This window comes from Gekko japonicus, unplaced genomic scaffold (assembly GCF_001447785.1).
Source record: "Gekko japonicus isolate JY-2015 unplaced genomic scaffold, Gekko_japonicus_V1.1 scaffold1257, whole genome shotgun sequence".
In the NCBI taxonomy this organism is placed as follows: Eukaryota; Metazoa; Chordata; class Lepidosauria; order Squamata; family Gekkonidae; genus Gekko; species Gekko japonicus.
In genome coordinates, this window is record NW_015163640.1 from 63,409 (window position 1) to 78,728 (window position 15,320).

General features: G+C 49.6%; 1 protein-coding gene across 1 annotated transcript in view; it reads left to right on the top strand.

The window, feature by feature from the left end:
* The window catches only part of LOC107107318 (astrotactin-2-like), a gene marked incomplete at its 5' end in the record, with an annotated part of 66,767 nt that extends 57,864 nt beyond the window's left edge, over positions 1 to 8,903 (top strand). The window contains one exon of the mRNA XM_015407599.1: positions 8,570 to 8,903. Within this exon, the coding sequence (XP_015263085.1) occupies positions 8,570 to 8,807 (238 nt within the window). The remainder of the gene's footprint in view (positions 1 to 8,569) is intronic.
* Between the last annotated feature and the right edge of the window lie 6,417 nt (positions 8,904 to 15,320).

A 15,320-nucleotide genomic window follows, 5' to 3' on the forward strand; every position in this document is an offset into this window, starting at 1 on the left:
CCAGGGGGTCCTTTATTCCCCATCCTTTGAAATGTTTATCAGAGGATCCACCGACCTGCAGTAAACATTCCCCGTTGTAAAACTCTGTGACAAGAGGGGAGGCTGTTGCGTCTGCACAATAAATATATTGCCAAAGGCCTCCACCTGTTGGGGGGGGGGGGGGGAAGTCGCAGGATGCTGTGAACAGCTGCTTGCGAGAGGACTCGGAGCCTGTCAGCTGTCCCAAGCAGAAGGTTCACATTAAGGAGACGGGAACAGGCTGAGCTTCTAGGTGGCTTTGGTTACGAGTCTGCCTTCTCCGCACCTGCTTCAGTGTCAGCCCAAAAAGTCTTTTGGCCGCAAACAAACAAGTGAGAAGACTCCACCAAAAGGCTTCCCTTTTATTCATTCCCCCTGTAGCAAATGAACCGAATCTCTGCATTAACCAAAATATAACACAGTTCCACAACAGGGACTCACTGGGAAGGATTTGTTCAGGCACAGGCTGTTTCCCTTTGTATGAAATGATACTGTTAAGTGAACAGCAAGTGTTGGTCAGTGACAGAGGGCCAAACTAGATGCGGGAGATCCAGGTTTGAATCTCCACTCATGCCGTGGAAGCTCACCAGGTGACCTTGAGCCAGTCACACTCTTGGCCTAACCTACCTCACAGGATTGCTGTGAGAATAAAATGGAGGAGAAGAGAGCAATGTAAATTGCTCAGGGTCCCCATTGGGGAGGAAGGCAGGGTGGAAATGAATGATATAGATAAAATGAACACCGCCACCATTTTAAAGTGAAGCACCGTGGTGGGCTGAGGGGCTCTTATTTTCAAAATGGAAAGACACGGGGGGGGGGGGATAAGAGTGCCTTCATCCAGTATGCTTCCCCTCACAGCATTTTTAAAATCATTTTAAAACGGCAACAACATCCCTGTGGTGGCCACGGGGACACTGTCATGTCCAGTTTGACCCAAAGCCGCTCAAGGACTGAGGAGCCAGCCATTCGTAGAGTGATTTGCACTCCCCCCTCAAGGAGCAGGTTTGTAGCCTGGGGATGTGGCCTAAGCGTGGCATCTCAAGTCTCTTCTGTGGCTTGTAACAACTTCTCTTAGCTTCACCTGATAACGTCATTGGCAATGGCCTTTCCTCAAAAGCCCTGATCTGGTCGCTGTGAGTTTGGTGTAGGAGAGCCAGTTTGGTGTAGTGGTTAGATGCGCGGACTCTGATCTGGGAGAACCGAGTTTGATTCCCCACTCCTCCACTTGCACCTGCTGGATGACCGCTTGAAAGCCATGGTTCTGTCAGAGTTGTTCTTGAAAGAGCAGCTCTCTCTCAGAGCTCTCTCAGCCCCACCTACCTCACAGGGTGTGGGGAGGGGGAGGGAAAGGAGTTTGTAAGCCACTCTGGGACTTCGAGTGAAGGGCGGGCTATAAATCCAATCTCTTCTCTTCTCTTCTCTTCTTCTTAGCTTCTTCTCATCCAGTTAGATGACAGTAATGTGCTTTTATGTAGGTCTACCTTGTAAAAGTGTCCAGAAAGTGCATTTGGTCCAAACTGTGGTGGACAGGCGGCTGCCAGGGACTGGATATCAGGATTGTATCACCCTCGTGCCAAAGACCTGTAGTGGCTGCCAGTCTGCTTCCAGGCACAATTCAGACCGCTCGTTCTTACCTTGAAGGGACAAGTGGCTGGGGCCCAGGGCACTTGAAGAAATGCCCCACTCTCTGTACCTCTGCCTTCATCGGGGAGGTGTGTAGGACTTTTTCAGTGGTAGCCCCTCACCTTTGGAACGCCTGCCCCCTTGTGCCTCACCTGGCAGCTGCTTTACTTCCTTTAAGTGCCAAGCCAAAACATTTATTTTTACCCCGTCTTTTAAACTGAGGTGGTTGCATAATATTTTAAAACCTATTTTTATACTCTGCTTCTAGTCTGAGGACTGTTTTAGGGATGTTGTTTTAGAAGAACTGGTTGACCACTGGGAGAAACAGGATGTTGGGTTAGATGGACCACTACCATGATCCAGCAGAGCTCTTCTGAAGTTCTTAGGGTGTTGTTGTTTTGTGCTGTATTTATGCTCCTACCTTTGGGTGGTGGTTGTTGTTGTTTGGCTTTGTAAGAAGTGTTAATCTTGATCTTTCCTTCCTTGCAGTTTTAATGGTTTTATTGTATCTTGGTTTTTTTTTTTTTTGATTTGGTAAAGTGCCTCGAGCAAGTATCCGGAGAAAGGAGCCTCTAAAGCTGCGGAATAAATGCATTGCCAAGAGGCTACGTGATGCTTGAGCTTGCAAGGCCCACTAAAAACATAACATTCTGATGTCACCTGTGACTGGCCAGTGTGCTCTAGAGGTAGACAAAGGAAGTTCAGTCACTGGCGCCACCCCCCTCCTCCCTCCTCCCTGCTTCGAGACCAGGGCTTTTTTTTTTTCCAGGGCTTTGATGATGGACCAGTGGTATGAGGTTAGATCATGGACTAGTAGAATGAGGATGGACTAGTAGAATGAGGACTAGTGGAATGAGGTTAGGTGATAAACCAGTGGTCTGAGATTAAATGGACCAGTGGAATGAGGTTAGATGAACCACTGGTATGAGGTTAAATGGACCAGGGATGTGGCAAGGCAACTTCCTAGTTAGAGGGACCAATGCAGAAAACTTCCCTTGCATGCAGAAGGTCCAGGCACAGTCCCCAGCATCTCTACTTTCTGGAGTTGTGGGTTACCCAGAAGCTGCCATGACACTGCCATAGTTTCAGGGCCACTTTGCCACTTCATGATGGAAAGGGGCACTGGTGGAAGGAAAACTCTGTCTGTCAAGCTCCTGTTCCACCTCTTGGCACCAGTGTGAGAGAGCTGTGTTCCATGTCAATAGTTACGAATGCATGTATTAAAATATTTATAACCCACCTTTCCTTGTGACTCAGGGTGACATGTGAGTTACAATGAAAGCATTTCCATTTAAAACCAATAGAATAAAACCCAAGCTACCCTTCTTCACCCCAAATATACATCAATAGTTTATACCCATGAAAAGCCGTGTTGAGTAAAATGGCCTAGTGGAGACCAGAAGACCCAGTAACTGGTGCCTCTGAGGTGCTTCCAGCCCTACACAGCCCCACCCTGTTGTCATGGTCCTCTTGCACGGGGCACTTGTTCCTCCACAGTCCTGGCAAGAGATCATCATGAGAGTTGGTGTAAGTCTGCACTGAGCATCAGGAGGACATGCCCCATAATTCCTGCTCTTGCAGAGACATCTCACAGCATGAAAAGCTCCAGTCCAGATGTGCCTTCAGGGCTTCCTTATTTCATGTTTTCAAACACATGTTGAAGTGGGACCAGGGAATCCAGGCTTCCGTCCCTTGCTCAGCCGTGGTCCTCACTAGATGAGGTTGGGCCAGTCACATTATGAGTCTAGGGCTCTTTTCCTCCTCAAATTAAGGCTTAAACAAACAAATGGAATGACTGCATTAATAATATCCAAATGCCTTGGGATCACTACTTTTTAAAAGAAAGATATAATTTGGCAAAATGAGCTAGATGGACAAATGGTCTGACTCCGCATAAGGTAACTGCATGTCTGGATGCACGTAAAGTTTGATCCCAGCCCCAGTGTGGTTTGGTACCATTGGCTTATCTGTGTTCCGTGAATATTCCGACACATCAAGATTCACAGTAGCCCTTTTGTAGGAGGAACCAGGCCCTTTCAGTGTCTCCTCCTGCATGGGCTGAGTCCCATGTCTCCTTGCATGTACACTCTGCTGTTTTTGCACGGCCACAGAACTGCCAGGGATGCCCTGTCACCATAATGCTCCCCAGCAGTCATTACCAAAAGAGTGCAGTGCAGCAGCACCTTTTATGGGAGAATTCTCTTTTGCATCTTTTCAGTTGCATCTCCCTTTAAAAGGGCTGGCAGCCCTCAGGGCGAGCGTAGTGAGGCCAGAGATGACCCCCAGCAGGAGGAAGCAGTTGCAGGTTTATGGTGTGAGAACTGCCACATCAGACTCCCTTTCTGACCCTGCCCTTGAACGACTGCAGAAATTGCCCATCTTTTTGCCAACCTACATCTTTTTAATGTTCTCCATTTTTGTTTTTGTTTTTATTTGGAAACTGGGAATGGATAGTAGACGGGGTCAGATTTCATCTCCAAGTTTTGAAAAGGTGGTCCCAGCAGGCCACAAGGAATGCTTTGGAAGGGGACTCTGCCTCTGATTTATGACCTTAAATGGGCCATTCAAACCGTCCCCTTGCAATTTATCACTTTGCTTGCTCGCTGTACGGAGATGTCTGCTCCCACTTCCTCTTTCTCCCCTTCATCTACTCCTCCTTAAAGGGAAGATGTCAGCCAAAGATAAGTCTAACCTTTAGACATTACTTCATTAACCTTTTTCCACAAGTGAGTCATCCCAACAGCTTGGCCCAGATCTTCCCGGTAATCCATCACCGATTTGTCATACGGGAGGCCCCCCCCAAAGGCCCCTCTTTTCTTCCTCCTCCTCTCTTCAAACCCGCCCTCCCCTCCAGATTCCCTCTTGCCTGTAGCTGCTCCTGCTTCTTCCCGTGGCCAATTCAGTGGGCGGCTGTTTCCCGTAAGCCACACCCTTGGACATTCTCAGGGGCAAAAATGTGGCCAGAGTGAGTGACTGGTCCAAGGGGCTGGGCATGCCCGTGTGTGTCATAATCCCAGCCTTCATGCCGTCATGCTAAAAACTGCATGGACAACATCGTGGAAGGACACTCTCTCGGCAAAGAGCAGGGTATGACTCTCAACTGGAATTCCTCTTAGTCCCAGAAGGAGGGACTAAAATGTTTATGAAGACAGGCAAATAGATCAGTATCTGAGGGTTGTATCCTACTTACTGAAAGGAAGACATGGAACGTAAAGGACATACACCTGCTCAGAGTCCTCTTTTCTCGATCCCCTTTTTTGCCTCATTCCAGTGATGTGTGTGCCCCTCCTTCTCGGAAACACTGTCCCCAGGGATTCTTTTGAGTGTGCACAACCACATCAAAAAATAACACCCCCTCCCCCCTGTCATATCTTTTTTTTGGTAAATTTATTTTGATTTTTCCACATTAACATATTTGATTAGTTTTTTAAGATATCATAACATAAAATTCATCTTTCTTGTATCTCGTCACAAATCTTAACTAGCATTTTTCATTTTTCAGTTTATCTTCTTTATCTTTAGCCAAGTATAAATTTCCCCCCATCTGTCCCAGAACAGCTCCTCTCGTTTATTTTGTAATGTTATCTTTAGTTTATCCATCTCTGCTATTTCTAGAATTTTGTATTTAAGTTCTGCTATGGAAGGGGTGTTTTTGGATTTCCATCTCTTTGCTATAAGAATTCTAGCTGCTCCCCCTGTCATATCTAATTTGACATGCCTGGGCCTTGAAACCCCATAAAGCTCCCCTAATCAAATAATCCCCCTGTTTAGAGTTGGCTGACTGAGTGTCCTTAGTCTGAATTTACATTCCTCCCAGGACCTGAGACAAAACCCAAGCTGAAAGGAGGGGCTTTTCCTGTAACACCAGAGGGAGAGGGGAATAATCAATGATCTTCGAGCTTTCCTACCACTGGCCACAGTAAACTTCCCTCCCCACTTTCATTTGATTTAGTGTTATTTCTAAAGTGCTTCTCCCCACCCCCACCTCCAACCTCGCGGGCACTGTGTGTTTGGTTTCACTGCTCTGTCACCATGAAGTCAATGCTGGCTTGATCGTGACTGCACTTGAGGCACTTCCTGTTTGCAGAGTGCAGCATGCCAATCCCAGCTGCCACGGGGGTGGGGGTGGGGTCAACACGTCTGTCTCAACAACACTCATTCCTCCAGGCACTACCAAAAAAAGCAAAGGGTGCCCTAGAAGATAAATGGGATACGCCATAGTTAGTCACCTACAGAACTGACAATTTCAAGCAGTACAGACCATAAGGAAGGCATTCTCACCATCCACTGCAAATCTGATATCTATTCAGATCTTAAATATGGCAAAGGCCCACTCCTTGCCCAGAAATGGGTGCCATTTTACCATAGGTTGCCAGCCCCCAGATGGGGTTTGGGATTCTCCCAGAATTGCCATTACAATTGATCTCCAGATTACAGAGGTGTGATCCCCTAGAGGAAAGAGCAGCTTTGGAGCATGCGTCACACCCCTACTGAACTCTGAACCCCCAAGCTGTGCCTTCCCTGCGCACTGCCCCCAAATAACTTGGAATTTCCCAAGCTGGAAGTCACCATCTCATCGCCTGATCTCCTACTGAGTCAGCAAACCTAAAGAGGTGGATCTTCTTTGTGGTCTCTGTGCATCACACCTCTGGGATATGGTGCGCCTGTGCCGACCTCGATCGGTTCCTCTTGAAAGCGAAAGGGATGTTCGTGCCTGTTCTCCAGTCACGTGCCGGCCCCAATGCGCATGACCAATGGGGGGCATGACAATGGCTGCGCTGTCCCTGATACCAACTCACATAGATGTCGACCGCCCAATGCTGAAATGCTTGGCCCAGACATCTCAGTCCTAAATCCATACTCCCTCCAAAAAATGCAGGGAAGGCAAGGACGATCGGCCAGTCAAGCATAAAAAGCATAAGAAAACTCCCCTTACACAATCTCCGCTGACCCCTCAGAGGGTCTCGGAACCAAATCCTACGGGGGCTGCTTCCCTTGACTTTTAGAGCCGAGAGCAGCCACAAGGTGTACCTCAGTCGCCTTTGCGGCATCCTATCCAGCTCACTGACTCTGAGCACGATATGGAGAAAGACCCTTGGCTCACACCCTGGAGAGCCACAGGGGGCCCGTGGGGGCAATGCCCCTGAATTTGCCCTACCCTCCTCTTCTGGTTCCCCAACCCCTCCCTCCCCCCCTCCCAAGAGGGAGTCTGCCAACCTGGGGCGATGACGGCACTCGCCTCTGCTGAGCTTCGATGCGGCGTCAGCACAAAGGGAGGAGTGAGGCTTGGGCACAGGCCTGGTGGGTGGAGGTGCTGGTGCGGGACTCGGTTTCAGGCCTGGGCGGGCTGTCCCATTGCTTCTGCATGCAGCTGGCTGTTTGCGTGCTGTCAGGCCTTGCTGCCTTGCTTCCCATCAGGGCTCGGCCTGGTGCTCTCATAAGTCGCCAGCAGCCCTCGTCATGCTCCGTCAGCCTGGCAGGGTGGGGATCTAGGCTCACCCTGTCCTGCCACTGCCAGAGAGAGCTCCAATGTGGCAGTGGCAGGACAGAGGAAGGAGTGCGGCTTGGGGGGGAAGGGAGACTCTCTTTTTGGCTTTCTGTGGCTGTGTCAGCTAGCTGCCATTGTATCTGATGTTACCTGCTTCACATGTCTTGTGTTCTTCCCCCCCCTGGGTCTCTGTAGCTTCTTTATTCTGCTTCTTTGTGTTTTGCGGAACTGGCCAAGGTCATGCAGCTGGTGGGGGGGAGTCGGAGCTTCGCTAAGCTTGTTATGGTTATCTACCCTGTGAACTGAACCTGTGTTGATGGTACTGAACTGTTATGTTCCCATGGAATAGGCGCGCGTTTCTGAGTTCTATTCCCGCCAGCGGGAACTGGCCTCATTGGCCCAACATGGTTCAAATCCCTTTATTATGCTATACCTGTGTATTGGTAGTTATTCCTAACAATGTCCTTGTTCCTGTCTGAACCATCGCTTTGAAATAAACCTTGCTTTGAATCAAACGTGGAGTTATTTCGAATGCTGGCCAGGTGCTGGACATGGAGCAGAGGAGACTGTAGGTTTTCTGGCAGGGGGAGGGGGCCCTTTCTCCATCATGTCCCCCAGTGCCCCCCTACCGAACATTTTCTGGCTACAGGCCTGGAGAGCCACTGTCAGTTAGAGGAGACAGCAGAGAGCTCAGTTGTCCAGAGCAATGCTCCCTCTAAGCTGTGGAGTCTTGTGAGCAAAAATTCTACTTTGTGAGCTGCTGCCGTTAAAGTTGTGAGCTAGCAATTTGGCTACTGCATAAATTAGTTTCTCTGGAGCCATCCTTCCTGACCGAAGGCAAAAATGTGTGAGCCAGAGGCTAAAAAACTGTGAGCTAGCTCACACTAACTCAGCTTAGAGGGAACACTGGTCCAGAGTCATGACTTAGTTTAAGGCAGTCACAGAGGCAGAGCTCTTATTGCCTGATCCTCTTAGTTCCCAATTAACCCCTTCCTTGTTCATTTGGGTGCTTATGACAGCAAGCATAGGGTGGTTGGCTTCCCAGTGGTCACCCGGTACTCCAGAAACTTGAGGAATTGGAAGAGGGGGGTTAGTCCTTGCATTTTGGGTCTGAATTAAGGAAGATTTGGGGGAAGCCATGAAAGAAGTCTGAATAGGCCAATCTTGTCAGAGCTTGGAAGCAAAGCAGGGTTGCCCGCAGCTACTACTTGGAATGGAAGACCACCAAGGAAGACTGGGGTTGTTGTACAGAGGAAGGCAATGGCAGACCACCTCTGCTCATCTCTTGCCTTGAAAGCCCCATGTTCCTGGGGTCACTATGAGCTGGTTGCAGCTTGATGGCACCCCATGACATTTCTGAAAGGGTAGTGACAAGCAACACTGACTGCCCATCTTGTGGTTGTCTTCTGCAAGGTCTCAATGTGTTCTTTTCCCTTCCAGAAAAGCTCACCTCATTCTGCGGAGGCTAGAGAAGGTCAGCAGCCACTGTTCAACCTTGCTACGCAGCGCCTACATCCAGAGCCGTACCGACACCGTGCCCTACTTGTTCTGCCGCAGCGAAGAGGTCCGGCCGCCTGGCATGGTCTGGTACAGCATCCTCAAGGACACCAAAATCACGTGCGAGGAGAAGATGGTCTCTATGCTGCGCAACACGTATGGCGAGTCCAAGGGGCGATGAGAGAAGGCGGCCAGCCTAGCGGACATGGAAGATCAGACAGGCGCATGGACTCTGTGGAGTCGAGAACTTGTAGCATCCTGGAATTTGGGGGAAGGAGACCACACAGGACTTAAAAATGTGGACAGCAGCAAATTGCGAGATCAGCAAGATGTGTTCTCTCTCTCTCTTTTTTTTGTTGATTCCCTTTTTAATTATTCTTTTTTTTAAAAAAGGAAGTACATAATTTTACTCTGTTAAAAAAAATGCCTCTCCTTTTTAATCTTTTTTTGTTCTTACTAAATCCCTAGTGTACATGTGCAGAAGCCAAGAGGAAGAGGCACAGAGGAGAACAGGCTGTGGGAAGGGGGAGGGGAATCCATCGCTCTGATGATGAGATCGGGGGTGGAGCGAACGACCCAGGTGGAGCCCTTGCCCGGGACTGGGTCTTGGATGAGTCGTGTGTGGTAAGTAAGGATCCAGGAGAAACTACAGCGTAGAGGAGGCACCATCCAGAAAGCAGAAGTTCTGCCATTTAAGAACCAGGCAGGTGCAAAAAAGACTTTGCTCGTGAACTTTTAAAAATATTCATTTAGAAAAAAGTTTTTAAAAATGCTCCAGGTTTACAGAACTGCTGCTAGTGCAGCCATCTTTAGCAGGGTCCTGACAAGTTGTTCTGTGCATTAAAACATTCAAATTACTTCCACCTTCCCCACCTGTTTGGCATTTCTTCAGCCTTTGTTTACACAACAAAAAACGGCATGCTTCCTGTTTTCTGTCTTGGTTGATAAGCTAGGCATTTTTTGGAGAGCACCCCCAGGAAAGGGGTTAATGTCTTTTATTCAAATCATTATATCCTACCTTTTCTGAAAGGTCAAGGCAGCTCCTAAATGTTTAAGGTAAGAAGTGGGCGGAGTGCGCGTGGAAAGACTTAGGGCTGGCAGCTCCTTGTTGGGAAATACCTGGCAAGCCAGGGGAGGGCGGGGTGTGGGGAGAGGAGGGACCTCAGCAGGGCACAGGGCCACGGAGCCCATCCTCCAGAGCTACCGTTTCCTCCAGGGGAACTGAGGTCTGTTGTCTGGCAATTGGTTGGAATTCCAGGATATCTCGAGGCCCCACCTGGAGGTTGGCAACCCCAGTGCACGTGCCTTCTAGTGTTAAATGAAATCCAGAGAAACAAAACAAGCAACTCATAATTAAGCAAAGCAGCAAAAAAAGCAAAACAGTTATAATTAAGCAAAGCAGAAAAAAAATTTCATTGCAGAAAACACCCTGCCAAATGTTCTCTGAATTAGCATCATCTTTATCAGTCATCGGAAGGCCTAGCAAGCCACACCAGAAACCCTCATTTCAGTGCCGCGGACAAAATGGGCCTGTTGTGTTCAACAGACAAATGCCCCAGATTCTGTGTACAACAGACAAATGCCCCTGATTTTCAGTCCCACTGACAAAATGCCCCCTCCCCCCCACGCACCTCCAGTGTTGGGGTCTCCTTCAACAAGAAACTGGAATTTCGGAAGAAGTCCAAAATATCTACCATCTATATATCTGATAGCCAAGTTGCCCCCTCTGTGCGGATATCTAAATTTGCACACTAGGGGCACTTGGGGGGCAGAGAGATTTTCCTGCACACTTGGAGCAGTCCCCAGGTGTGCAGAAAAATCTGAAAAGTTTAAAAAACTATGCGGGGGATACATAGATCCCCCCAAAAGTAAAAGAGCATTCCCTGCGCATGCGCAGAGAACGCCCTTACCTCTGGGATCTGTGGCAGAGCCGCACAGGGCTCGCCGGCATAGGTGCTGGTGGCGGGGGGTGGTGGAGAAGCCTTGGCAGGCTGGCGGCTAAGAGCTGCGGCCGTTGCCATTATGGGAGGGGGAGAAGCCTGGTAGGCCCCGCAGCTAGGAGCTGCAGCCATTGGTGCTGCTGTTATCGGCGGCGGCGGCAGCAACGGGGGGGGGGAGAGAAGTCTGGTGGGCCTGATGGCTCGGAGCCATGGCCGTTGCCGCTATGGGGGGGAGAAGCCTGGTAGACCCCACAGCTAGGAGCGGCGGCCGTTGTTGCTGCTGTTGTCAGTGGCGGCGGTGGGGGGGGGGGAGAAGCCTGGCAGGCCGAATATCGCTGGTCCCCCTTCTTGTTATATTATTAATCCCCATGGCACTTTCAGTGTTCAAAGCCCTTCTTAGACGTTCATTGTCATTATTCTTATCGCGCTCTAAGGCAGGCCAGCATTACTATTCTTATCTTGTAGACTGGGGGGGAGGGGGAGCCAGAGTGGAAAGGGAATGGCTTTGTAAGGCCACCAAGTGAACACTTGGCTCTGTGGATCAAAGCTCATTTTACTTTGAGCTCACTTACAGGCTGAACTAGACGTGACAGTGTCTTTATGGTCACCACATGGCCTCCACCATTTTTAAGCCATTTAAAAATGCCATGATGCATGTTCAAGTGCCAAAAACAGTTCAACACTTTAAATGTTGCCAGGGAGAAGGGGGCATAAGAGGCCCTTGCAGCCTTTTTAAATTGCAGCAGCATCCTCATGGCTACCATGAGTTGCCAACCTCCAGGTGGGGCCTGGAGATCTGCTATGACGGCTGCTCTCCAGATGACAGAAATGAGTTCCCCTGGAGAAAATGGCTGCTTTGGCTGGTCGACTCAATGGCACTGTGCCCTCCTCTCCCGAAATCCTGCCCTCTGCAGGCTCTACTCCCCCCCAAAAAAACACAACTCCAGGTATTTCCCCACTGAGAGCTGGCAACCCTAACCATGAGGGATGCTGTCCCGTCTAGTTCGGCCCTACACCCTGAGATTTCTTCCATGTTTATATTACCTGTTTTCTTTTCTTTTGCAGATCTAACTACTAGGATTGCTTGGTCAAGGAGAAATGCATGCGGAGGGGGAGCTTTGAAGCCTTTCCTTCCGTTTCTTCCTGATTGGGAAAACTGACCTCCACCTGATCTTTTTTCATCTTTTCTGGTGGGGGGGGGGGGAACTGTGCATACCACCAGCACAGTTAAAGAAGGGGTTCCCCCCCCAGCAATCACATGGCAGGGAAGTAAAGGGTTAAAGATCCTCTCCCCCCCCCCCCAAATGCCTCTTTCTTCCTTGATAAAGCAACGCTGGCGGTGGAATTTGCCAAAGAAAAGGAAGGCCTATGGACAGGAGCCCTTAGCTCCTCTTCTGCCCCTTCTCTCTGCCCTCATGCCTCTGTGTGGTGCTTTGCAACTATTCTGGGCACCCTGAAATTGTTTTAATCCCCCCCTCCTCCAGCATCTGTTTCCTTTCTAAAAACAAACTCTCCTTCTCTCAGCAGCCTTCATTGCATCCCGTGCTATGCGTTCATCGAGGCAATGAGAGAACAGGTTAACTAAATATTTGCTAATACCGTAAAACAAACAAACAAAAGCACCGACCTTGAAACACAGGTAAATTCTTGTTTGGTGCCCTCTATAGCCCTTTGGCCCTGGTCTGCTAATCTCTTTTTATGTGCTGCCAATTCAAGCCGCTGACAGAGGGAGGAAAGGATCTTGGCAGCTGTCAATCAGTGCTGAGGAAACCAGCCCCTCCCTTCCACCCGCAGTGGCATCCTGTTCCTTGGGGACCTAGCAGTGCCAGTAGAGGTCTGCCATGCTTTCATAAACTCAACCCACAGGCCCTGCCTACTCGGTGCCCCCCTCCCGCCTTCTCTTCCAAAGAACCAACATCTATAGGAGGTGAGCCGCTTCCAAGGTTCCCATAAAGCTACCTGGGATGATTTGATCATAGGTTATTGGGAGTGGCAAAAAGCACACCCAGGAAATAGCTTCAAGAGGGGACTGGATAAACATATGGAACACTCTGTCTGGGGCAGGGATGCTCTGTATTCTTGGTGCTGGGTGGGGCAACAGTGGGAGGGCTTCTGGAGTTCTGGCCCCACTGGTGGACCTTGTGATGGCACCCAGGGTTTGGCCACTGTGTGACACAGAGTGTTGGACTGGATGGGCCATTGGCCTAATCCAACATGGCTTCTGCTATGTTCTTACGACATTTTTTTTAAAAAATATAGCTTGGTAAAATACTTGTTTTAATTATTCCTTCCCCTCTTTCATTATTATTTATGTATGGCTGTCACAACTATGGACAGTGACCAGACAGATCGCCACCCAAGGACTTTACAAGCTGAGAACCAAAGTGCGCCTAATCCTGGAGGGCTGTGCTGGAACTCCAAACATTTAATCTCATCCTGATTTGCTAGACAGGAGGGGCAATCTCACAGGGTTGCCAACTCCAGGTTGAAAAATTCCTGGAGATTTGAGGGTGGAGACTGGGGAGGGCAGGGCTAGCAGGCAGGAGGGACCTCAGCAAGGTATAAAGTTGCCAGTCCCTGCTTGGGAAACACCTGGAGATTAAGGGGGGTGTGTGTCTCAGTGGGTTACAATGCCATAGAGTCCGGCCTCCAAAGCAGGCATTTGCTCAAGGGGAACTGATCTATGTTGCCTGGAGATTAGTTGTAATTCAGGAAATATCCAAGTCCTGCCTGGAGGTTGACAACCCCAGTGCTTTGCCATGGAGTCCGCCCTCCGAAGAAAGTAGCCATTTTCACCAGGAGAGCTGATGTCTGCAGCCTAATGATCAGTTGTAACTAGGATTGCCAGCTTCCAGGCGGTGGCTGGAATCTCTCCCACTACTACAGCTGGTTTCCAGGTGACAGAGGTCAGTTCGCCTGGAGAAAATGGCCACTTTGGAAGGTGGACTCAATGGCATCATACCCCACTGGAGCCCCTCCCCTCCCCAAACCCCGCCCTCCTCAGGCTCCAGCCCCAGAACCTCCAGGTATTTCCCAAGCCGGAGCTGCCAGCCCTAGTGGTAATTCCAGGAGAACTCCAGGCTCACCTGGAAGTTGGCAACCCTAGCAATTTGGATCAGGCTCCTGATGCTGGGGAGGAAAGTGCTAAACTCCTTTGTACCTGTTGGAAATCAGAGAGAGAGAGAGAGTGCTGTTTTAAATCTCAGCAGGAGAGAAGAGGGAGACACCATACAGGTATCCCTCTGTTTCTCCACTGGGCCTTTCAGCAGGCCGGGCAGAGTCATGTTCCAGGGATGGGGAAAGGGTTAAATTGCTCTTCTTCCAGCACCACCATAACTCTGATCTGGGAACTACCTTGTTTTAGTGTCAAATTATACATTTGCAGTTCCAGGTCCAGAACTCCATTTGCACTTCAGCCCTACAGATTGACGTCAGACCAGCTTTGGCTTGGGAAATGCCTGGAGATTTTGGGGGTGGAGCCTGAGGAGGGCGGAGTTTGGGGAGGAGAAGGGCCTCAGCGGAGTATAATGCCATACAGTCCGCTCTACAAAGCAGCCATCTCCAGGGGGACCGATCTTGGTCATCTGGAGATCAACTGCAATAGCAGGATATCTCCAGGTGCTACCTGGCGGTTGGCAACCCTAGGCACAAAGGAAGAGGAGGAAGAGAGAGGGGAAGAAGCTGGGTGCAGCTCAGTTCCCAAGGCCTAGTTTCATCTGGGGATGAGGAAGAAAGGGATTAACCTGAACTGAAGGCAGGGTCTGAAGGCAGAGAGAAAGAATGTGTGGAAACAAAGCAATATTAGAATTCCCCATCTTGCAACCCACTCAGGGGCTATGGTTGCCAACTTGAGTTTGGCAAATTTCTGTACTTTTGGTGGTGGAGGTGGGGTCTTGGAGATGGGAGGGACCTTAGCAGATCCCTCCCTACAATGCATCCATTTTCTCTAGGATAAATATGGACGTCTCTGTAATTGAGATGAGTTGTAACCCTGGGATATCACCAGATGCCACCCGGAAGTTGGCAATCCTATCGAGGCTCCAGTAGGCATGTTATTCATTGACCAACAAGTTAGCCCAAAGCCTTGATGAATTAAGGATTTTTTTTTTTACTGGATACCCACAACTCACTAGGCAAGGCACCTGATGAATGAGTAGAGAGTTTCATGGTTGTGGTGCCATTCCAAGAAAAGCCCTATGTTTGCTAACTTCCTGCCTTGCTTCACACAAGCAGCCCATGTTTTCAGCCACACATGTTGTACAGGGAGCCATGATTTCCTGTAGCTCCCCATGCAGTGTCCACTCGGTGGGGAACTCTACAATGTCTGCAATGGCCCTAGTCCAGTTCCTGAGCAGGGTGTTGCTTAGTGCTCTGGGTGGCATCTACCACATATGAAGGGAAGCCCCAGGGGAAGAGAAGTTGGTGCAATGTGAATGGGCCCGTAGCTCCATACGAACCTTGCACTGTACATGGCAAATCAGGGTTCACGTGAGTGCTGGAACATGGCTAGGAGGCCATCAGACATTTGATCCCCTGATGTACTGACCAGCCTGGTGATCTGGGTTAGCTCAGGCTCAAGCCCTCATTCAGACACAAAGCTTACTAGGTGACACTTTTGGGTTGCCAACCTCCAGATGGTACCTGGAGCTCTCCTGCTATTACAATCAATCTCCAGTTGATTAAGTTCCGTTCCTCTGGAAAAAATGGCTCCTTTGGAGGGTGGACTCTATGGCAGTATATGCTACTGAGGTCCC